This window comes from Eriocheir sinensis, chromosome 30, assembly GCF_024679095.1.
Source record: "Eriocheir sinensis breed Jianghai 21 chromosome 30, ASM2467909v1, whole genome shotgun sequence".
Classification (NCBI taxonomy): domain Eukaryota; kingdom Metazoa; phylum Arthropoda; class Malacostraca; order Decapoda; family Varunidae; genus Eriocheir; species Eriocheir sinensis.
In genome coordinates this window covers 13,062,227-13,083,739 of record NC_066538.1, presented here as the reverse complement: position 1 = coordinate 13,083,739, position 21,513 = coordinate 13,062,227, and the positions used below count along the sequence as shown (strand labels likewise).

At 47.1% G+C, this 21,513-nt stretch overlaps 1 protein-coding gene across 1 annotated transcript in view; it reads right to left on the bottom strand.

Annotated features, from left to right (window-relative positions):
- Positions 1-3,000: 3,000 nt before the first annotated feature.
- LOC127005572 (uncharacterized) overlaps positions 3,001-21,513 on the bottom strand; it is a 21,148-nt gene continuing 2,635 nt past the window's right edge. The window contains exons 2-9 of the mRNA XM_050874509.1: positions 20,797-20,977; positions 17,048-18,099; positions 14,491-14,645; positions 10,569-10,722; positions 9,801-9,925; positions 6,330-6,419; positions 3,842-4,069; positions 3,001-3,507 (exon numbers count right to left, since the gene is read on the bottom strand). Coding sequence (XP_050730466.1) covers positions 3,118-3,507; positions 3,842-4,069; positions 6,330-6,419; positions 9,801-9,925; positions 10,569-10,722; positions 14,491-14,645; positions 17,048-18,099; positions 20,797-20,977 — 2,375 coding nt within the window. The 3' untranslated portion in view covers positions 3,001-3,117. The remainder of the gene's footprint in view (positions 3,508-3,841; positions 4,070-6,329; positions 6,420-9,800; positions 9,926-10,568; positions 10,723-14,490; positions 14,646-17,047; positions 18,100-20,796; positions 20,978-21,513) is intronic.

Below are 21,513 nucleotides of genomic sequence, written 5' to 3'. Positions count from 1 at the left end.
CGCGCCACGCCCACGTCTGCTCGGGTCAGGATGGCGTGGTGGTCAGAGCTGCCAACCGGCCCAAGCTGTTGGCACATGACCCTGCCCTCTCCCAGGTCCGAGATAACGGGGTCCAGCGTCCCGCCTCGCTCATGGGTTGGGAAGGTGACATGATCTGTCAGACCCTGCACCGTCAGGAGATTCTCGTAGGCGGCTCCCTCCATGTGCTGGTTTAAGTCGCCCACGATTAGGACGTGCCTGCAGCGATGGCGAGTCAGCAGGTCGTCCATTTGCTCCGTCAGAAAATCCAGGGGGGCAGGCCCTTGCCTTGGGGGGCGGTACATGGCACACAGGAGGAGGGCAGTGCCATCTGCCAGAATTCTCTCTCTCTCTCTCTCTCTCTCTCTCTCTCTCTCTCTCTCTCTCTCTCTCCCGTAGCCCAAAGGATATAAAGAAGAAAACTGATGATGAAAGGCATTGTTTTTATGGTATACTCAGCCAGCACTTAAAGACGAGGTTAAATAAACGAGAAAAAATTATGAAAAATATTACAGGAACACTCTTCAAAACTCACAGGCGTCATTTGTGTGTCGCGAAGGAACGAACAGAAAAGTTTAGCGAAAACGCACAAAAGTTTACCCCAAAACGAATTCTGCGAGGAAATATTTAGTAATAACAATGATAATAATTCCCACAACTTGAGGGGAAAAGATTTACGAAGAATTAGAATTGCACATGACTTGGCTGAAGGGGAAGAAAAAAAAATGAAAAAACTCAAATTAAATTACTTGGTCCCTGCTGCGGAAACTTGTAAACATCTCTTTTTGTCGTTGTTGGTCTGTCTTGAGGAAGGGGAAGGAGGGCAGAGAGGAGGAGGAAGATTAAAAGGGACAGATGAAGCGGACAGAAGGAAAGATGAAGGTGAAGGGTGAAAAACAGGGAGACAAAGATGAAGGAGGGCAGAAGGGAGGAGGAAGGTGAAGAGAGGAAGAAGGAGCAAAGAAGATGATGGAAACAGAAGGAAAGATGAAGATGAGGGGGGAATAAGGGGAGATGAAGATGAAGGGGTATAGAAAGGGGATGAAGGTGAAGGATAAAGAAAGGGGAGCTAAAGTTGAAGAGAAAAGGAAGGGGATTAAGATGAAGGGTGTCAAAGGTACTAAAAATAAGCTAGAGAGAAAAGAACGAAGGAGTTAGAGAGAATGAAAGGTGGCAGAAAACACAAAACAGGAAGTAAATGAAATAAAAGCTAATGAGAAAATGAAAAAGAGCGCTGTGTCAAGATTTAGAAAGAGGGAAGAAAAGGAGGCATGTCAAGGGTACTGAAAATAAGCTAGAGAGAGAAAAACGAAGGAGTTAGAAAGAATGGGAGGTGGCAGAAAACGCAAAACAGGAAGTAAATGAAATAAAAGTTAATGAGAGACGGAAAACGAGTGCTGTGTTAGGATTTAGAAAGAGGGAAGAAAAGAAGGCATGGCAAGGGTACTGAAAATAAGCTAGAGAGAGAAAAACGAAGGAGTTAGAAAGAATGGGAGGTAGCAGAAAAAGCAAAACAGGAAGTAAATGAAGATAAAAGTTCATGAGAAAAGGAAAACGAGTGCTGTGTTATGATTTAGGAGAGAAGGAAAGGAGGCATGTCAAGGGTACTGAAAATAAGCTAGAGAGAGAGAAGAACGAAGGAGTTAGAAAGAATGGGAGGTGGCAGAAAACGCAAAACAGGAAGTAAATGAAATAAAAGTTAATGAGAGACGGAAAACGAGTGCTGTGTTAGGATTTAGAAAGAGGGAAGAAATGAAGGCATGGCAAGGGTGCTAAAACAAAGCTAGATAAAAAAGGAAGAAAAGAACGTGAAATATAGGGAACAAAACGAAAGACAAACTGAAATATGAAAAAAAAAGAGAAAAGAATAAGAGTAGAAAGAGGGGAGAAAGGGAGCCATAACAAAGGTGCTGAGAGACGAAACTAAAGAGAGAGAGAGAGAGAGAGAGAGAGAGAGAGAGAGAGAGAGAGAGAGAGAGAGAGAGAGAGAGAGAGAGAGAGAGAGAGAGAGAGAGAGAGAGAGAGAGAGAGAGAGAGAGAGGAAAGGCATGAAAAATAGAGAGAGAAAGAAAGAAAACGGAATAGGAAATAGGGATATGAGCGTTAAGTGTAAGGATTAGAAATAAGGAGAAATAAAGGAGACATGATAAGGATGCTGAGACAAACCTAAGGAAAGAAGAAATAAGAGCGGAAGAAAAAAAGAGGAAGAAATAAAGATGAGAGAAAAAAAAACAGTGAATGGGAGACAGAAAAGGAATGCTATTTTTTAAAGTTAAAATGAAGAGAAAAATAAGAGAGGCATAGCAAGGAAGGAAAGACACGAAGAAGAGAAATGAGAATGAAAAAAAAAAGAAAACCAGAAGGGGGATTTCTGTTCTTATGGGTTAAAAAAAAAGATGATCACTGGAAACCTTGAAATTGGTAACGAAATGCGAAACTAGACTGAGAAGAAAAATGGAGAAGAATAAAGCATGAAGAATAGGGCGAGAGGTAGAGAGAGAGGTAGGGAAGAGAGGAAGGAGAAAAGGGAGTAGGAAGCAAGAATGACAGAGAAGGGAGAGGTACAGCTTGAATAGAGAGATGAAAAGAGGGAGGTAGGGAAGAGATGAAGAAATGAAGAAGAGGGAGATAAAAAAGAATACGGATTACAGAGAAATGCAAATGAAGGAGGAGGAGGAGGAGGAGGAGGAGGAGGAGGAGACGTAAGGATCGAGGAGGTAAAGGAGACGGGAGAGAAAGAAGAGTAGGCGTAAAGACTGGAGAGGAACAGGGGATATGAGGAAGAAGGGAAGGAGAAGGAGGAGGATGAGGAGGAAGAGGAGGAGGAGGAGGAGGAGGAGACGTAAGGATCGAGGAAGTAAAGGAGACGGGAGGGAAAGAAGAGTAGACGTAAAGACTGGAGAGGTACAGGGGAATATGAGGAAGAAGAGAAGGAGAAGGAGGAGAAGAACGAGGAAGATGAGGAAAAGGAAGAGCAGTAGACGCAAGGGCTGGGGAGGTGCAGAAGAATGGAGGGAAAGAAAAGTAGAAATAAAGACTTGAAAGAAACAGAGGAATGGAGGAAGAAGAAGAGGAGGAGGCGGAGGAGGAGGAGGGCAGTCAGACGAAGATGTAGAGCCAGTAGATAACATTGAAGAGTATGAAGTAGCCGGGGATGAAAATGAGCGCCTGGCGGAATAGTTTATCTGAGAGGCGATGCTTTCGCTCATCCGGCGTGGTTCCTCCGGCGGACATGAGGTGGGTGAGCAGGCGGCCGGGGTGTGGGCGGTGCGGTGATCCAGTGGGCGGGGAGATGGTCTTTACATTCTCCCCGAGTGGATACACCTTGAAGGGCGTGACTTGCTCCGACGCCTCGCCCGTAAACTTTCCATCCGCCGCCATGTCGATGATGATGTGGAAGACGATGACGAAGAAGATAAGAGAGATGCTGAAGAGGAGCCACACGTCCACCATCTTGAAGTACGACGTCTTGGGTAGCGATGTGGAGGTCTGTCGGGGATAAAAAGGAAAGTTAATTCCCGGCTGAAGAAGCAGAGAAGGCGGAGAAGTAGAGGGAAAGAGGAGGAAGAAGAGGACTCGAGTTAATGCTGGACTGATGGCGTGTGAGTGTCTGATGGCGGCGAAGAGGAGGCAGAGGAGGATGCAAAGGAGGAGGAGTAAAAGACGAAGAGGACATAAAGAATGAGGACTGGGCTGAGCGAAAAAGATTGCAAGCACGAAGAGCATGGCGAAGTAGGAGCAGGAGGAGGAGAAGCAGAAGGGGGAGGTGAGGAAGAGAAGGAATGGAGAGAGAGAAAGGAAAAGGAAGAAGAGGAAGCCTTGCCTGGGTGAAGAGGGCGGCGAGCACGAGGAGGACGGTGAGCGAGGACATGACCCGCGCCTCGAAGTTGTCCCTGCGGAAGATGAGGGAGAGGTAGGCCAGGATGAGCAGGATGACGGTGGGCACGTAGATGGAGATGATGGGGTAGCCGACGCGCCGCTGCAGCAACACTTCCACCTCCCCCGACGCCATCGTCTTGTTGTTGTCCATCGCCAAGCTTACCTGAACCACCTGCCGGGGAGACACGCCAGCGTCACGTCACCTGGCCTAACGGTACGTAATTTAATCTAGCTTAGGAAAACGTACCTTGTTTAACCCCACTTACTCTTGCTCAGTCTAATGGGAAACAGTTCAGTCCAATAAATTTAACCTATAGTGAAACCAAATTGTCGAGTCCGTTTTGGCGTTGGCTTCCGCGGGTCCTTTTCTCCCCTCTGCTCTGCCACACAGTCCCAACACCTATTTTTTCCTCGCATATGTTACCTACAGCTTACATATGAGAGGAAGAGATAGGTGTTGGGACTGTGTGGCAGAGCAGAGGGGAGGAAAGGACCCGCGGGAGCCTACACCAGACCGGCCTCGACATATTTGGAAGACTATAGCTAATTCGTAGTCTAACCCGGCGACCTTCAATGTAAGGATCCCAGGCGCCACCTCTAATATTTTTTTTTTTTTTTTTTTTTTTTACGTCGCGGCCTATAGCGCCGGTAGGCTTTTTCCCGGTGGGGCCTGATGGTCGGCCCAAGGCTTCTTCCCGGTGGGTCCTGATGGTTGGCCCAGCCCGTTCTGGCGCAGGCGAGTGTTTATAGTGGCGCCATCTTGCATTGGCTCATGCTGCCCTCCAGGAGCTCATCTTTAATCCTAGAATCTAGAGTCCGGGTTGATAGGTGGTCTTCTGGACAGCATGTGGGTAGTTTTAAGCCACTCGGCGGCGGCTGAAAAATCCCAGCTTGGTGGCACCGGGCGGGGATTGAACTCGCGTCCTCCTGAACGCGGTGGTGTTACTCTGTCGATTCAGCCACCGCCTCCCCATGACTACATTCTATACGCAGTGCTATCACACACCGAGAGGGGAAAGGTGAGAGTGACGCGCAAACCAACATTGGGTACCCTTAAAATAAACTTAATGACCATTTGCCAAACTTAGTGCAGTGTAACATGTTCTGACCTGCAAACACATTGGCAGCGATAGAGTGACCAGAAGCAAGATTAATTTTTGCACAGACACTTGCTGCCTCATTGCCTCAAACCTCATCTCCGTTTCCTTGCTCTTTGTGCTTCTTTGTTAAACAGGATATTTTTTTTCACCGCAACTGCATACATGACCCAGTTTTCCACAGGTACCAGCCTACTTTCTTAACAACGAGAAAACATAACCAGGGGGATGGACGTCTTTTGATCTGTTTTTTGTGTGATATCCTACAAAAATTACTCTCTCGTCCCTTTGTGCCCTCTCGCCCCTTTGTGCCCTCTCGTCCCTTTGTGCCCTCTCGTCCCTTTGTGCCCTCTCGTCCCTTTGTGCCCTCTCGTCCCTTTGTGCCCTCTCGTCTCTTTGTGCCCTCTCGTCCCTTTGTGCCCTCTCGTCCCTTTGTGCCCTCTCGTCCCTTTGTGCCCTCTCGTCCCTTTGTGCCCTCTCGCCCCTTTGTGCCCTCTCGTCCCTTTGTGCCCTCTCGCCCCTTTGTGCCCTCTCGTCCCTTTGTGCCCTCTCGTCTCTTTGTGCCCTCTCGTCTCTTTGTGCCCTCTCGTCCCTTTGTGCCCTCTAGTCCCTTTGTGACCTCTCGGCTCTTTGTGCCCTCTCGTCCCTTTGTGCCCTCTCGTCCCTTTGTGCCCTCTCGTCCCTTTGTGCCCTCTCGTCCCTTTGTGCCCTCTCGTCTCTTTGTGCCCTCTCGTCCCTCTGTGCCCTCTCGCCCCTTTGTGCCCTCTCGTCCCTTTGTGCCCTCTCGTCCCTTTGTGCCCTCTCGTCTCTTTGTGCCCTCTCGCCCCTTTGTGCCCTCTCGTCTCTTTGTGCCCTCTCGTCCCTCTGTGCCCTCTCGCCCCTTTGTGCCCTCTCGTCTCTTTGTGCCCTCTCGTCCCTCTGTGCCCTCTCGTCCCTTTGTGCCCTCTCGCTCCTTTGTGCCCTCTCGCCCCTTTGTGCCCTCTCGTCCCTTTGTGCCCTCTCGCCCCTTTGTGCCCTCTCGCCCCTTTTGTGCCCTCTCGCCCCTTTGTGCCCTCTCGCCCCTTTGTGCCCTCTCGTCCCTTTGTGCCCTCTCGCCCCTTTGTGCCCTCTCGCCCCTTTGTGCCCTCTCGCCCCTTTGTGCCCTCTCGCCCCTTTGTGCCCTCTCGTCCCTTTGTGCCCTCTCGTCCCTTTGTGCCCTCTCGCCCCTTTGTGCCCTCTCGCCCCTTTGTGCCCTCTCGTCCCTTTGTGCCCTCTCGTCCCTTTGTGCTCTCTCGTCCCTTTGTGCTTGTAAGGGTCACGGGAGAGCAAGAAGGTGTTCGCAGTGCCTCCACGTACCGTATACTCGATGAGCAGCTCCGCGCCCACGTACGTCACCTCCGACACATTCTCGGCGAGCACCACGAAGTCAGTGGCGGCGGACAGCACCTGTGAGGGAGGGACAGGCGTCAAGAAGCGAAAACACCCTCATGTTTGCTAATTAGCTCATGTAAATGACTTCAGAAGCTGCGATAACTAGAGAAGACGTTTTGTAAAGTTTAGGAGCCTTGTTTATGAGTAATTAAACTTTAGCAATTAATTTCATATGCGTTAATATCAACTTTTAACGATGTTTAAAATGTTGTAAAATAAAAGAAATGGAAGTGAGTGTTTATAGCCACACCCTTGTATTGGCCAGTCTTTACTTATTTCTTTTATAGGAGCAGCGATTAGCGGGCCTTTTTTTCATACATTTTTTGTGTTGCCCTTGAGCGGCTTCCTTTGCTGTAGAAATATATATGCATGCTTTACGAAATGAAGATAAAAGTTATACATGAAAACTGCAAAAAAAAGTAAATTGTGGAGTATGTTACTGTAAAGAGTGCTAGACGTAAAGAATATCATATTGTACTGAATGTCAAATTAATGTAAAGAACACCACAGACAAGAATAAAAAGCCTAGGCCTGGGGGAGAACATAGCACGAGTAAAAAGGAAAGTGTAGTACGTTCCTTTATAAAGCAAGATAATGAGAAAAAAATATGTACAACTTCAATATTTTAATCTAGGGCAATGGAGCTTCAACCCACAACCAAGACACAAATAATGAATACGTAATGCGGTACTACAGAAAAGGTCCACGCAAAGTAAACAATTAAAGCTGGAGATGTCGATTTCTGAGGCGCCGCGAATTGTCTGCGAATAAGTGTTTGCGTGGGTGGCGTTGTGGGGGCGGCCTCATAGTGTGGGAGGGGGGATGAGGGGGGAGTGCGTGAGTGTGTTGTCGTGTTGCCAGAGGAGGATAAAAAGTCCCAAAGGATGGCACGTGGTCGTCTTAGTACGGTAAAAAAGTTACTCTGAGGAAGGTAAAAAAAAATGTCTATCTCTGAGGAAGGTTAAAAAAAAAGGTAGATTGTGTGTGGTACAGAGAGAGAGAGAGAGAGAGAGAGAGAGAGAGAGAGAGAGAGAGAGAGAGAGAGAGAGAGAGAGAGAGAGAGAGAGAGAGAGAGAGAGAGAGAGAGAGAGAGAGAGAGAGAGAGGACAAAAAAAGACAGCCCAACAGAGAGTAAGAGCGAAAGGAGTTAATAAGGTAAAAAATAGCACTAAGGAGAGACATTGTAGCACGGAAAAAGAGGAGGAAAAAATAAAACGCGGAGGAAAGGAAAAAGAAAAAAATCAAGGAGAAAGTAAAGTATGAAGAGACAGATTTCATATCGAACACGAGACAGGTATTGCATCAAGAGGAAACAGGAAATATTAAACAAAACAGTAGAATATCAAAAGGAGGACCTGAAGGGCGTAAAAAGAGGACTAATGATAAGTAAATGGAAGAAACAAAGACAAACAGTAATACGAGAAAGAAAAACACAGGAAAATGGAAGGAGGATTCAGATGACATGATAAGGGAAAAGAAAAGATAAATATAGAGGTGAAAAAAAGACAAACAGTAATATGGGTAAGAAAAACAGAAAGGAAGATAAATACGTGGAAGAAATAAAGACGAAAATTAATACAAGAGAGAACATATAGAAGAACACCCATCTCCTCTCCTATCAATCCACATTCACTTAACAAGCAAAAAGTATGTACAGAAAGGAGGAAAAGGAAAATAAATAAAATAAAAATACAATTACAGAAGAGAAAATATATATAACCTCACTCCTCTGATCTCCCTACTTACCTCAAGCTACAATGACAGAAACAAAAATAGAGGAAGAAAATGAAAGCGAGATGAAAGAAAAAATATATATATATCACACGAAGAGGAGTAGAGGGATATAGTTCAGCTCACCCCTTCCCCCTTTCTGTGCCCATTTGAATCTTAAGTAAAAAAAAAAAAAAGAGAGAAAAGGAAAAATTAGCAGTATTGATAAGGAAGAAAAAATAGCAAACGAAGAAAAACAAGAAAAAAATAACTCCCTTCCTCCTCCTCTTCTTACTTATCTCCATCTTCGGTTAAAAAAATGGGTAAGAAAAGGTAATCGAGTTGTATTATGGGAAGAGAAATATTACAAAACAAAGGTGAATGAGAACACGCTGAACAGCCCACGCCTTCGCCTACACGTTCCAAGATTAATCTAGAGTAAAATATAAAAGAACTAGAGATAGGAAATGAAAACGCGCAGAAATTTATTGATAAGAAAATACAAAACGAAGAGGAATAAGAAGGAAAGGAAAACAACTCCCCTCTCTTTACTCTTCGTATTTATCTCCCTATAGAACTAAAAAAAAAGAATGTGGGAGAAGTAATCGAGTATAGTGTTAAAAGGAGAGAGAAATAATACGAAGCGAAGATGAATTAGAACACGCAAAAATCCAACGTCATCGCCTACACGTTCCCATTAACCTAGAGTAAAATATAAATGAACTAGAGACAGAAAAGGAGAAAGAGCAGAAATAAATAGAAAAGAAAATACAAAACGAAGAGGAATAAGAGGAAAAGGAAAACAACTCGCTCCCTCCTCTCTACGTTCTTGTCTCCATCTAGAATTAAAAAAAAAAGAGAATGTGGGAGAAGTAATCGAGTATAGTGTTAAAAGGAGAGAGAAATAATACGAAACGAAGATGAAATCGAACACGCAGAACATCCCACGCCATCGCCTACCCGTTCCCAGATTAAAATAAAACATAAATAAACTAGATACAGAAAATTAAAAAGAGCAGAAATAAATAGAAAAGAAAATACAAAACGAAGAGGAATAAGAGGAAAAGGAAAACAACTCGCTCCCTCCTCTCTACGTTCTTGTCTCCATCTAGAATTAAAAAAAAGAATGTGGAAGAAGTAGTCGAGTATAGTGTTAAAAGGAGAGAGAAAAATACGAAACGAAGATGATTTAGAACACGCAAAAATCCCACGCCATCGCCTACACGTTCCCAGATTAACCTAGAATAAAACATAAATAAACTAGAGACAGAAAATTAAAAAGAGCAGAAATAAATAGAAAAGAAAATAAAAAACGAAGAGGAATAAGAATAAACGGAAAGCAACTCACTCACTCCGCTCTTTGTTCTTATCCCCATCTAGAATTAAAAAAAGAGAATGTGGGAGAAGTAATCGAGTCGTGTTAAAAGGAGAGAGAAAAAATACGAGACGAAAATGAATTAGAACACGCATAACATCCCACGCCATCGCCTACCCGTTCCCAGATTAATTTAGGGCGAAAGAAAAATTAGAGAAAGAAAAGAAAAACGAGCAGAAATTAATCGAAAAGAAAATGCAAAACGTATAAATAAATGAAAGCAATAAAAATAATAAAACAAAAGCATAAAATAAAAGACTAATCAAAGCCGAACAGCCCACGTCTTCCCTTCACTCCCCGCCCTCACTCGCCTCCATCTCCATGTAGCAGCGCTGGGTGTCGAAGGGGTACAGCTCCAGGTTGAGGTCGCACAGGAACTTGGAGGTGTACTTCCGCTCCACGCTCAGGTGGTTCTCGATGCCCAGGTACACGTCGGCTGCCCGCACAGGTGAAGGGGGGGAGGGGGGAAGGGAAGGGGGAGGGGGAAAGGGGGAAGGGAGGAGGGGGAATTGGGGAAGGGAGGAGGGGAGAAAATTTGAAAAGGATTAGTGTTTTTGTTTTTGTTACTGCTGTTGCTACCTCTACTACTACTACTACTACTACTACTACTTACTACTACTACTACTACTGTTACTGCCACGCATGTTACTGCAATAGAATCAACCATCACCAATAAAGATGAAATACTTAAATAACTGGCAAGGACTTAAAGAGGATTGGATGAAAATGGAGAAGATGAGAAGTGAGAGAAGTGATGACCCAGCAGCCTACCACTGTGTCCTTTAGACTTTACTGACATCGACACATTCTTTATCTTGATGCTCTGCTCTCAAGAGCCTATGAAAGCCTCTTGCCAGTGTTAAGAGCTTTGTTCCTCCCCCCGACTGATATCAACATTAGGTATTCTATAGTGATGGACTTGTGACCCAAACCAAGGCCTTCTAATAAAATAAAAATACTCTATGAGGACTCACTACTGTATTACGGCCATTGCTTAGAGCCTTAGAGGAACACTGCTCTGAACCCACTCAAGACGTCAAAGCTCAACAAGATCGCTAAGGTCGCCAGGGTCAGCTTACCATCCTCAGGCACGGAGAGGTCATCGCTCAGGGGGTGTCCTCGGCGGTGCACGGTGAGGACTGACTCGTCATCCACCTGCGTCCGCTCCGTCCCCCGCACGTTGATCATGGTGAGCGTGGGCGTCCAGAGGCTGCCCTGGTCTGAGACGGGGACCTGGGCGGGACAAAGTGCCATATTTTTAAACATTTCTGCGCCCAAGAACACGTACTTTACTAGTCTTTCGTTGGAGTTTAGGGCATTTCCAGTGGTACTTTTATGACCCTGGTGGTAGTCTGAGCCTTCTTCTGTACCGTGAACCTAAAAGAAGACTCATTAGAACTCGATTAACCTCCTTTTTGGCCTTTGGAAATAGTTGGTGTGTGGGGTGGGAGCATCTGACAATACCAACCAAAGGACCGGTTTTATGAGTGAAGTCACGCACTGGAAAAAAAAAACACGTGGCACACCTCATTTTCCTCAACGACATATCCAAGCTTAAAGACTCGTTACCATTCCCCCTTTTTTTTATAGTAAAGAAAGCAGCTAAAAGGCAAAAAAAAAAAAAAAAAAAAAAAAAAAAACTAACAGATGCATATACTTTCGGAGCTAATAATATTTCAACTGCTTTCTAGGCCTCATAAATATCTGCAGAAGGGAGTAAGCGGGGGAGTGGAAAATAAGGGGGATGAGAGAATAGAGGAAGTGGAGAGTGGAAGACAAGGGAAGTTAAGGAGTGGAGTGAAGCGAGGGGAAAAAAAAGGAGAGGAGATAAAGGTGATGAGGGTGGAAAGTGGATTAAGTGGCAGGTCTGATATGATGGCTTGGCTGCTGTGACATGGAGGGTGGAAAGTGGATTAAGTGGCAGGTCTGATATGATGGCTTGGCTACTGTGACATGGAGGTTGGAAAGTGGATTAAGTGGCAGGTCTGTTATGATGGCTTGGCTGCTGTGACATGGAGGTTGGAAAGTGGATTAAGTGGCAGGTCTGTTATGATGGCTTGGCTACTGTGACATGGAGGTTGGAAAGTGGATTAAGTGGCAGGTCTGATATGATGGCTTGGCAAATGTGACATGGAGGTTGGAAAGTGGATTAAGTGGCAGGTCTGATATGATGGCTTGGCTACTGTGACATGGAGGGTGGAAAGTGGATTAAGTGGCAGGTCTGTTATGATGGCTTGGCTGCTGTGACATGGAGGGTGGAAAGTGGATTAAGTGGCAGGTCTGTTATGATGGCTTGGCTGCTGTGACATGGAGGGTGGAAAGTGGATTAAGTGGCAGGTCTGATATGATGGCTTGGCTGCTGTGACATGGAGGTTGGAAAGTGGATTAAGTGGCAGCTGTTATGATGGCTTGGCTGCTGTGACATGGAGGGTGGAAAGTGGATTAAGTGGCAGGTCTGATATGATGGCTTGGCTGCTGTGACATGGAGGTTGGAAAGTGGATTAAGTGGCAGCTGTTATGATGGCTTGGCTGCTGTGACATGGAGGGTGGAAAGTGGATTAAGTGGCAGCTCTGATATGATGGCTTGGCTACTGTGACATGGAGGTTGGAAAGTGGATTAAGTGGCAGGTCTGATATGATGGCTTGGCTACTGTGACATGGAGGGTGGAAAGTGGATTAAGTGGCAGCTCTGATATGATGGCCTGGCTGCTGTGACATGGAGGGTGGAAAGTGGATTAAGTGGCAGCTCTGATATGATGGCCTGGGTGCTGTGACATGGAGGGTGGAAAGTGGATTAAGTGGCAGGTCTGTTATGATGGCTTGGCTACTGTGACATGGAGGGTGGAAAGTGGATTAAGTGGCAGCTCTGATATGATGGCCTGGGTGCTGTGACATGGAGGGTGGAGAGTGGATTAAGTGGAAGCCCTGATATGATGGCCTGGGTGCTGTGACATAGAGGGTGGAGAGTGGATTAAGTGGCAGGTCTGATATGATGGCTTGGCTACTGTGCGTGGATCAAGTGTTCCGGGGTCACTAAACCGGGTCCGTCTTAAGTTACTCCATCTTTAGCTTTAACTTTGGCGAGGCAGTGTTCTCCTAAACCAGTTATATCCCAATTACTTTCTTATTCTGCGCATGTCTTTTGTTTTCTTTGTGGAGGCGGTTCAGTTATTATTCAGGGACGTTATTACTTCGCCTGCTTGTTACTGGTCGAATCGGAGTGTGACGTCATGCTTCAGCGCGGCATCTGATTGGCTCATACTTACGGAGCGCCGAAGGTCTTTTGTTTTCTTTGTGGAGGCGGTTCAGTTATTATTCAGGGACGTTATTACTTCGCCTGCTTGTTACTGGTCGAATCGGAGTGTGACGTCATGCTTCAGCGCGGCACCTGATTGGCTCATACTTACGGAGCGCCGAGCATTCTTTTTTTTTCTTTGTGGAGGCGGTTCAGTTATTATTCAGGGACGTTATTACTTCGCCTGCTTGTTACTGGTCGAATCGGAGTGTGACGTCATGCTTCAGCGCGGCACCTGATTGGGTCATACTTATAGAGCACTGAGCTTAAGAACAAGAACAAGAAGCAATTGGACGAAGATGAGGACCAGTGTCACGCATAGCTACACTGCATCTCCTCGACTTTACCTTCACCTATTCAGAACACTAGAAATATGCGTCAGGGCTTGGAGGGCTTGGTTGCTCATGTTGGGTTGATGTAAAAAGGCGAGAAAGGGGATGAGTTATGGTGGTTGGGGTTGAGAGGGGAAGGTCAATTTTACCGAGGGAAGGGTAAGGGGGGGAGGGGGAGGTGTTAAAAAGGAAATGAGAGAGAGAGAGAGAGAGAGAGAGAGAGAGAGAGAGAGAGAGAGAGAGAGAGAGAGAGAGAGAGAGAGAGAGAGAGAGAGAGAGAGAGAGAGAGAGAGAGAGAGAGAGAGAGAGAGAGAGAGAGAGAGAGAGAGAGAGAGAGAGAGAGAGAGAGAGAGAGAGAGAGAGAGAGAGAGAGAGAGAGAGAGAGAGAGAGAGAGAGAGAGAGAGAGAGAGAGAGAGAGAGAGAGAGAGAGAGAGAGAGAGAGAGAGAGAGAGAGAGAGAGAGAGAGAGAGAGAGAGAGAGAGAGAGAGAGAGAGAGAGAGAGAGAGAGAGAGAGAGAGAGAGAGAGAGAGAGAGAGAGAGAGAGAGAGAGAGAGAGAGAGAGAGAGAGAGAGAGAGAGAGAGAGAGATATGTGAGTGAGAGAGAGAGAGAGATATAGAGAGAGAGAGAGAGAAGTAATGGCAGGGGGAAGGAGGTGGAAGAGAAACTACTAAAATGGTGGGGGACAGGTTACATGTGGTGGAATGGGGTGAGAAATGAGAAAAAGGGAAGATATGTGAGGGGAGGAGACACGGGGAGGAAGATTTGTCTACCGTGCTGGGATGGGAAGGAGGGGCTGAGAGAGCTTGTTTGTGTGGATGGGGAATGGGTGAGGGGTGTCTGTTTTGAAGGGGGAGGGATGGAGAAGGGGCAGTGCTGTATGTGTGGAGTGAAGGGGAAGGGAAAGGGAGGAAGGGGGAGAGCTGTGTGTTTAAGGGGGAGGGGGAGGGGTGTAGTGTGTGTATGGAGATGGGAAGGGGAAGGGGAAGAGGCCATGGCACGTGACGAGGCCTGTGAATAGCGTGTGTGTGTGTGTGTGTGTGTGTGTGTGTGTGTGTGTCCATTACGTATACAGTAAAGACGATGCTCAACTCGTCTACATTTGTTCGCGCGAGGCTTTTAAAGGAACGTGACATTTAGCTGATGAGACGGAAGAGCAAGTCAATGAACGTCACTGAAACACAAACACAACACGAGAGAAGAGGAGAAAAGAACAACAAACGGGAGATATAAAGGAGGGCAAGTAGTAGAAGTCGTAGTAGTAGTAGTAGTAGTAGTAGTAGTAGTAGCAGTAGTAGCAGTAGTAGCAGGAGTAGTAGTAGAGTAACAAGACCTTTTAAGAATTTTTCACGTGCTTTTTTCTCGTCATCGTCACCTGATTGAGTCTGGACGCCGCCTTCAGGTTGTAAAAGCGTAGCCTGAGATCACTCCAGGTCATGTTGAGGTGATAGGTGACCTCCAGGTAGGCGTCCTTGTCACTGAGGGAAAGACTGACCAGCTTCATCTTGAGGCTCACGAGCAAGGGAGAGTCTGGGAGAGGAGAGGAGAGGGAATGAGAGAAACGAAGAGAGGAGACGAGAGAAGGTGACTGTAGGGATGAGCTGATTAAGTGGAGGGGAGAGAATGGATGATGTGGGAAGCTTGGAGAACAGATGAAAGGGAGAGGGGAGAGAGGAGGAAGGAGTGTAAGGGATTGAGGGAGATGAGAGTGACTGACTGTTGTTGAGAGATATATGAGTCAGGGAGTGTAAGTGAATTTTAAAGCATGTGGAATAGATTGCAATAGGAAGGAGAAGGAGAGAAGAATGAAGCAAGATGAAAGGAAGTCTAGGAGAGAGGAGCAAGAGGAGGAAGTAGTGTAAGGGATCGAGTGAGATGAGAGTGACTGACTGTTGTTGAGAGAAAAATGAGTCAGGGAGAGTGAGTGAAGTTTAAAGCATGTATAACAGATTGCCATAGGAAGGAGAAGAAGAGAAGAATGAAACAAGATGAAAGGAAGTTTAGGAGAGCGGAGGGAAAGGAGGAAAGAGTGTGAGGGAGTGAGAGAGAAGATGAGAGTGAGTGACTGAGTGTGTTGATGAGAAAGATGAGGCAGAGAGAGTAAGTCAAGTTAAGGCATAGGGAGAGATTTAGACTTAGGAAGGCAATATAAAGTTGGGGGCATACGAGAGAGGGAGATGAGGCAGAAAGAGTGAGGAAAGTTAAGGCATGGGGAATAGATTAAGACTGAGGAAGGTGATGAGAAAAAGATAAGGCTGGGAGAGAGAGAGAGAGAGAGAGAGAGAGAGAGAGAGAGAGAGAGAGAGAGAGAGAGAGAGAGAGAGAGAGAGAGAGAGAGAGAGAGAGAGAGAGAGAGAGAGAGAGAGAGAGAGAGAGAGAGAGAGAGAGAGAGAGAGAGAGAGAGAGAGAGAGAGAGAGAGAGAGAGAGAGAGAGAGGAGAGAGAGAGAGAGAGAGAGAGAGAGAGAGAGAGAGAGAGAGAGAGAGAAACGTTAACTTGTATCAAGATCGAGGAAGGTAAAGAAAGGGAAGGAAAAAAGGAAAAAAAAAAAAAAACGCCAGTATGTATCGAGATAGAGGAAGATAAAGAGAGAAAGAAAAAAAGAAGGGAGTAAGCGTCAATTTGTATCAGGATCGAGGAAGGGGAAGAGAGTTAAAGAAAGGGAAGGAAAAAAAGGGAAAAAAAGCGCCAGTGTGTATCGAGATAGAGGAAGATAAAGAGAGGTAGAGAAAAAAAAAAGAAGGAAGGAAGCATCAATTTGTATCTAGATCGAGGAAGTGAAGAGAGGTAAAGAAAGGGAAGGAAATAAAGGAAAGAAAAAAAGAGCCAGTATGTATCGAGATAAAAAATGGCAAAGTGAGGAAAAGAAAAGAAAGGAGAAAGAAGAAGGAAGGACGCATGAATCGAGATAGAGAAAGGTAAAGAGAGAAAACAATGGAAAGAAAGAGAAGGAAAGAGAGAAAGCGTCAGTATGCATCAAGATGGAGAAAGCCAAAGAGAAGGAAATAAAGAAAGGTAAAGAGTGTGCGTGAGGATATTCGGTAGAGTGATAAAGAGGTTGACGAGAGTGTTCACGTCAATTAAATCCGCATTGTTAATGTTGTCATTATAACAATCACCGCGCCATTAAGGGACTGCACACGCCATATAAAATAATAATTACCTAATATACTGTTCTGCGGCGGTTTACAATACTCGTAATACCCTCTATTGAAAGAGTTAATGGCCGAGAAATAACTGGAAGAGACGCGTTCCCGCCCAGCCATTGCTTTGGTGTGCGAGAAATTAACTGGCGGTGAAATTAATAAAGCAAGGAAGAACTTCATCGCAGTCATAAAACACAACAGAAATAACACAGTGATGACAAATGCTAAGTAAAAATTCCGTTAACGTCATTACAACAAAGAGAACAGAAATGATAAACAAACAAAAAAAAAAAGATTTTTGTGTAAAGTTAAGAAATATTTAGACATAATCGCAGAATTTATTAGACAGATTCACTAGAAAATCAGTCGCGAGCAAATTGTGTTACATGTTATGAACTTTTATCACAATATTGTAAAAAACTCAAATTCCGTGTGAGTGGCGCGCGTGGGCAGCCGGCTATAACCCGACGCGCCGCGGGTAATGAACAGTAAGAGCATTAAGGTCTTACGGCCCGAAGCCCTTTCCGCAAACACTCGCCTCAACACAGCTTTGTTGTTGTTCACGTCTGACGCTAAATGACCGCCGGCTACTGCTGCAAAGTCGAGGCTGTACTCTAATCACAGGCCACTAAGTTTCTCCATTAAGCTTCTGGCAAGGAACCAATTGTAACTCGTAGCTTTCATCTATCTTCATAACTCTGTCCCGCCGCAGCAGCAACAGACAGAGGCTTCAAGCTGCTGGAGGCACGACCAGAGGGAAAATTACACGAAAGTCTCCCCCACTGACCTGAATCCTTGCTGGGCGGCGGCAGGGAGTGGTGGTAGCCGAGGGGGCGCCGCACCAGCTGGCACTCCTGCTCGTCGCTCTCGTCGTGGCAGTCCGGGCGGCGGTCACACCGCTGTAGCCGCGGGATGCAGGAGCCGTCCCTGCACGTGTACTGCTCGTTGTTGCAGGAGCTGAGTTGCAGCACCTGCACGCCCTTCCTCTCGCACACCTCGCTCTCCATGGTCCAATTGTTGCGCCCCATGGGCCACCGCCCCTCCTGGGGGGGCAGCCTGGCCATTACCGTGTCCGTGATCACGTTCCGCCACACCCACTCATCCGCCTCCTCCGCGATCTCGTACTGGTAGTAGCCGCGGAACACCAGCTTGCCCTTCTCCGGGTGCGTCAGGCTGTACTTGTAGTTGGCGGTGTCCTCCTCGCACGGCCCCTTCAGCGTCCACTCGTACTGCGCCTCCAGGAAGCACAGCGCCTCGCGGTTCACGTGGCACGGGTAGTCGTGCAGGAAGTCTGGCTCCATCACGAGGCAGTTCTGCCACTTGAGGCCGTTGGGGTCATTGCTGCCCCACTTGAACCACTTCATCACCTCGCCGTTGTGGGCCTTCACGTACACGCCCTCTTCGGCATTGTCCGTGGCGCCCACCCACATGATTTTGACCTCGGGTGGACGCAGCATGGCTTCGATGATCTCGTGGGCGTGCTCGAGGCTGTCAGGCACCGGCAGGTTACCGCCGATGCCCGCACAGGCCCCACGCGCCGCCTCGTAGGGCATTGCCATGAACTTGATGTAGCTGGACTTGGTCTTCTTCTCGCAGACTTCGTTCTCCGGCACCTCGATGAAGGAGGCATTGCTGAGGGTCCACTCCTGGTCCATCCTGATGACGGCGCCGGGAGCGAGGGGGCCGCACGCCGCCATCCTCGCCACCTCGTTCGCCGTGAGGGTGCGACCCCACACCCCCGTGTGCGCCAGCTGCCCGCTGAAGCTGCGTCTGAAGTCGTAGCTGCTCAAGTACTCGAGGCTGTACTGGCCCAGCACCAGCGTGGCCTCGCCAAACCACCTGCAGCGATACACCTGATTCACCCTGACCAGTTGACAGGCTTCCCCAGGCATTGCTCCACGACACACACACACACACACACACACACACACACACACACACACACACACACACACACACACACACACACACACACACACACACACACACACACACACACACACACACACACACACACACACACACACACACAAACCTTAAAAAAGTCGCCTTCTGCAGCTCTACCCTACGAACACCTCGAAGTGCTTAGGCCGTGACATGTACAACCTGTCCACCCTGCTGCTGCCTCATGTCTCCTTTTCCAACCAGGTGGAGGAAGCCCCGTCCCTGTCAGATCACCCACTGCCATCACCGAGGCCTGCCTGCTCAATCGTGAAGTCACCAATATTTCTGACTTCTTGCTGACCCATCATCTCCGCAGCGACAGGCGTGGTGGAGCAAATACAGGGCTTTGTTACAATACACTCTGCCCCTCCGAAATATCCGTCGACATCCCTTGAGGGGAGAGGTAGCAGTGAGTAACGGTTATGTCGCTCAAAGCTCCCGCCAGGCTACCTCCATTATGTTGCCGGCTGTGTTCCCCTCCTCGCAGTGCTGCCAGGAAAGGCTTCTTTCTCCAACACCATTTCTACACTCCTGATGAGGGCAGAGCAAAATTCCGAGCTTCAGACTGCACCTCACACAAGCAGTAAGCCCCTCAACACATCTCTAAAGGAGTCGACGCAATTCTGACTGACCTCACAACCTCCTACCTTCCCCATGAACCTCTACTTGCCCTCGTACGCAGCTCCTCTCCTGCCAGTGCCGTGACTTGCCCTCCCCCTCATCGTTCCCCTAGAGAAAGCCGTCATCAAGACCCATCACTCCATCACCATCAACCCATCACAAAATCCTGGACTTGGAACTTAGGCCAACGGATTACTCATCACACTAAGACCGAGGTGCCGCAGGCCGAGGAGGTGGAAGACAAGTGGACCAACATTCAAGACACGCGTGGACGCCTCACACCGCTCCCTGTACACGTTTGTGCAAGTCCCACTGATGCGACTCCGATCACTTCACACATTAAAAGGCTAAGGCAAGAGAGGAGCAGTGTCTTTAAATACGATGACACAGAGCAATACAGATTACCCAGAACAAAATAATTAGGGAAGTGAAAGCAGCCCTGAAGCAGTAAGTAGCGGGCTTTTTTTTTTCATTATTGTTTTTTTTCCTTATGCCCTTGAACTGTTTCCTTCGCTGTAAAAAAAAAAAAAGCCAGAAACATCACCAAACAAAAATTCAACACGTGAAACAAACAAACATCAATCAGTCACATAACACAGTTTAGCACCTCACCGTTCGCCATACTGCCTCTACCTTCTCAGGCGCTTTAGGCCGCTAGGTAGCTCTTCTCGTGACACTATACATGCTCACAGGATCTCCATCGTTCCCAAGCTCACCTGCGCATCCCTGCCTGGGCTTCCTCTTTCATAGTCACTCTGATGGAACAGCTTGAGAGAGCTCAGATGAGAGCCTGCAGCAACATTCTTGGCACCTCCTTCACGTGCTAGCGGGAGGCACTTGACACCCTAAGCCTCTCAACACTCTGTGGCCACTAACACAAGACACTCGGAAAATTTAGAACACGCCTCCTCACCCAACACGTCCGTGCCACCGCAAACTCCTGCCATCCCCTGCTCCCCGCCCCATGACACACACACACACACTTGTGGGCCGCATTACTAAACATTTCGTCGCCCAAGTTCACATATTGACTAGGCTTTCGTAAAAGTTTTTGGTCATTTTCAGAAGTAGTTTTATGACCCTGGTGGTAGTTTGAACCTTCCTCTGTATCATGAACCTAAAGAACCACTCATTAGAACCCGACTGATCCCCTCTTTGACCTTTAGAAATAGTTGATGTGAGAAACGAAAGTGTCTTATAATACCATATGTGTAGGTTGGTATTAAAAGACAGTCTCGCTCCTCACATCAGCTATTTCTAAAGGTCAAAGAGGGGGTCAGTCGGGTTGTAATGAGTGTTTCTACAGATTCATGCTACAGAGGAAGGGTCACACTACCAACTCCTACGAAAGCCTTGTCAAATGAGTGTTCTTGGGCGATGAAATGTCTTATAACACCGACCATGTGTGGGTTGGTATTAAAAGACAGTCTCGCTTCTCACATCAGCTATTTCTAAAGGTCAAAGAGGGGGTCAGTCGGGTTCTAATGAGTGTTTCTTCAGGTTCATGCTACAGAAGAAGACTCACACTACCACCAGGGTCATAAAACTACCCCTGGAAATGCCCACAACTCCTACGAAAGCCTTGTCAAATATGTGTTCTTGGGCGGCGATTTGTCTTGTAATATGACCCGTGGTACAGACATCGCAACATTCCCACACACACTAGAGAAGGGACGGACAGACACACACGCAACCCCATTCCCACCCTTGTAAACACCATCAACACGTCATCCAACACGCACTGAACTTAGCAATTTTTTTTTTAGCAGCCATTTTTTAACTACATTTTAAGTGACCCTTTTTTGTACTTTTATTGTTTCTTTTGAGGGATGTCAATTGTATTAGATGTATTTTAACTTATTTTATTGTAATCTCTCTCTCTCTCTCTCTCTCTCTCTCTCTCTCTCATCTACGCGAGCACACACACACACACACACACACACACACACACACATAGCCCCCCCCCCCCACCTGGTCGTGTTCCTGGAGATGACGCCCTGCAGGTTCCCGTCCAGGTAGGCGGTGATCTGCGCCTCCGTGTGGTCGTAGGTGAGGCAGTAGTGGTACCACGTGAGCACCTGCAGCGGCTCACGGATGCCCAGGAAGTAGAAGGCGGCGGAGACGATGGGCCGCACGTAGTCCACGAAGATCTCTGCCGCGAGGACGAGGACGAGGACGAGGACGGAGACGAGGACGAGGACGAGGACGAGGACGAAGACGAAGACGAGGACGAGGACGAGGACGAGGACGAAGACGAGGACGAGGACAAGGACGAGGACGAGGAGGAAGAAAGTTAAAATAGATAATTAATAGATAATCTCTCATTTTTGCTTTTTTACATATTTTCCTTCCTCCATTTCTTCCACTACCCTCCCTCTCTCTCCCCTCAGTGGATAACTATATACATACCGCCAGGCTTATACTTTGAGGCACCAACGTTGCCAGATTGTTGTAGTCAGCCTCTTATATTTACCGACCTCCGACCCCAAATCTGTCTTCTGGTCCACAATAACGAGATTCATCTATATTTATCGTTAAAATAGTTAAGAAGACATGATGTGAGAAACTGGGAAGAAAAAAAGGAAAAGAACGGGAGGAGCGGGAAGAAGAGAAGAATACAGAAGAGGAGAAGGCGTGGAAGTGAGAATGGGAAGAGGAGAAGAAAGAGGAGAAAGCAAGATAGGAAGA